The 1,305-nt window shown below is 38.9% G+C and overlaps 1 protein-coding gene across 1 annotated transcript; it reads left to right on the forward strand.

Moving 5' to 3' along the window:
• Positions 1 to 551: 551 nt before the first annotated feature.
• On the forward strand, positions 552 to 865 carry GLRG_11924 (uncharacterized protein; the record flags this gene model as incomplete). The annotated part of the gene is made up of 2 exons (XM_008102603.1): positions 552 to 567; positions 633 to 865. 2 exons carry the CDS (start codon positions 552 to 554, stop codon positions 863 to 865), a joined length of 249 nt encoding a protein of 82 aa, XP_008100794.1.
• Positions 866 to 1,305: the final 440 nt, after the last annotated feature.

The following is a 1,305-nucleotide window of genomic DNA, read 5'->3' on the forward strand; positions in this document are numbered from 1 at the left end:
AGGATGATTCCCCTTTCGACTACTGCGCAGATGTAAGGCCTCCGCCGAGTTTCTCAATAATATGACGATAAATTTCGGATCTCAGCTTTACCTCTTCCAGAACCCAAGACCAATAGGTGCATCTTCTTATAGGACGTGCTACTCCCAAGGACTTTAATGCATCACTTTTACTTTAAAAAGTTACTAGTATTAGGATATTTAGCTATTTAATAGTAAAGCTAATCTATAGTTATATAATTTATAATTATATAACTTACCTTAGTGGCTTACTTATACTACTATAAATATCTATAGTAATAACTTTTTCTTCTTTTTCCTATTATTATCTTTATAAGTAACTAGTAGTTAGTTAAACTATTACTACTTTATAATCGTAATCCCTGTAATACTAACACTCACTAAAGCTATTAACATAGTAGATAGCGCTATTACGTTTATTAAATTAGTAACAGCTAATAACCTAGGGCTTAAGTTTAGGTTGCAGTTACTCCTTAAAGATAACAATAGGGCGCCCTTTGTTGCTGCCCCTTGGCTTTGTATCCTGCGCGACTATGTCGCTGTGGGTCTGTGTCTGCTGCACTAAGCAGAGCTTGCTAAGCGGCAGCTGGCTGATTCCCTTACCGATTTGACAGCAGCGAATTGTGGCGGCTGGCGGTGTAGGCGCAAGCGGCCCGTCTTCCCAGCCCTGCGGGGCATGGTTAGCGACACGGCCGCTACGGAGCTTCAGCTGGTTTTTGAGGCCAGGGATGTGAGAAAACGCGTCGCGGAGCGCAAAGAGGGCTTTGCAGCTGCGGTCGCCCGCGCTGAGAACAAGTGGCCTGATAGACAGCTGCTGGCGGGCCTTGTCTTTAGCCGCTGGACGTAGGATAATAATAGGACTAACCTGTATAGTGCTTAAGTATTTGTTCTAAAGAGCTAGTAGGATATAAAGCGTAAAGTAAGTATATAGAGCAGCAGGAGGAAGGATAAAGGATAGCTATAGTAGATAAGTATTATCTTCTTTTTATATAAAGCTGCTTTACTTTATCTAGTTAGTCTATAATACTTTAGATATAAATTAATTTAATTTACTATAGTCTTTTTTTACCCTTTAGTGCTACTAAACCTTTAAAATACTTATAAAAGAGAGTTAACTAGCCCTTATCTCTTAGCCTAATACTAACTCCTGCTACTTTCTAGTTGCTAACTTATATAACTAGGTAAATATTATATAGAGTAAGCTGTTTATTTTAGCTAGCGTCTAAAGAGTAGGTTCTTTACGTATTAAGGTGTCCTTAATAGTTATGACCTTAGTAAGGGACAAGC

The sequence above is a fragment of the Colletotrichum graminicola genome, assembly GCF_000149035.1.
Source record: "Colletotrichum graminicola M1.001 genomic scaffold supercont1.195, whole genome shotgun sequence".
Classification (NCBI taxonomy): Eukaryota; Fungi; Ascomycota; class Sordariomycetes; order Glomerellales; family Glomerellaceae; genus Colletotrichum; species Colletotrichum graminicola.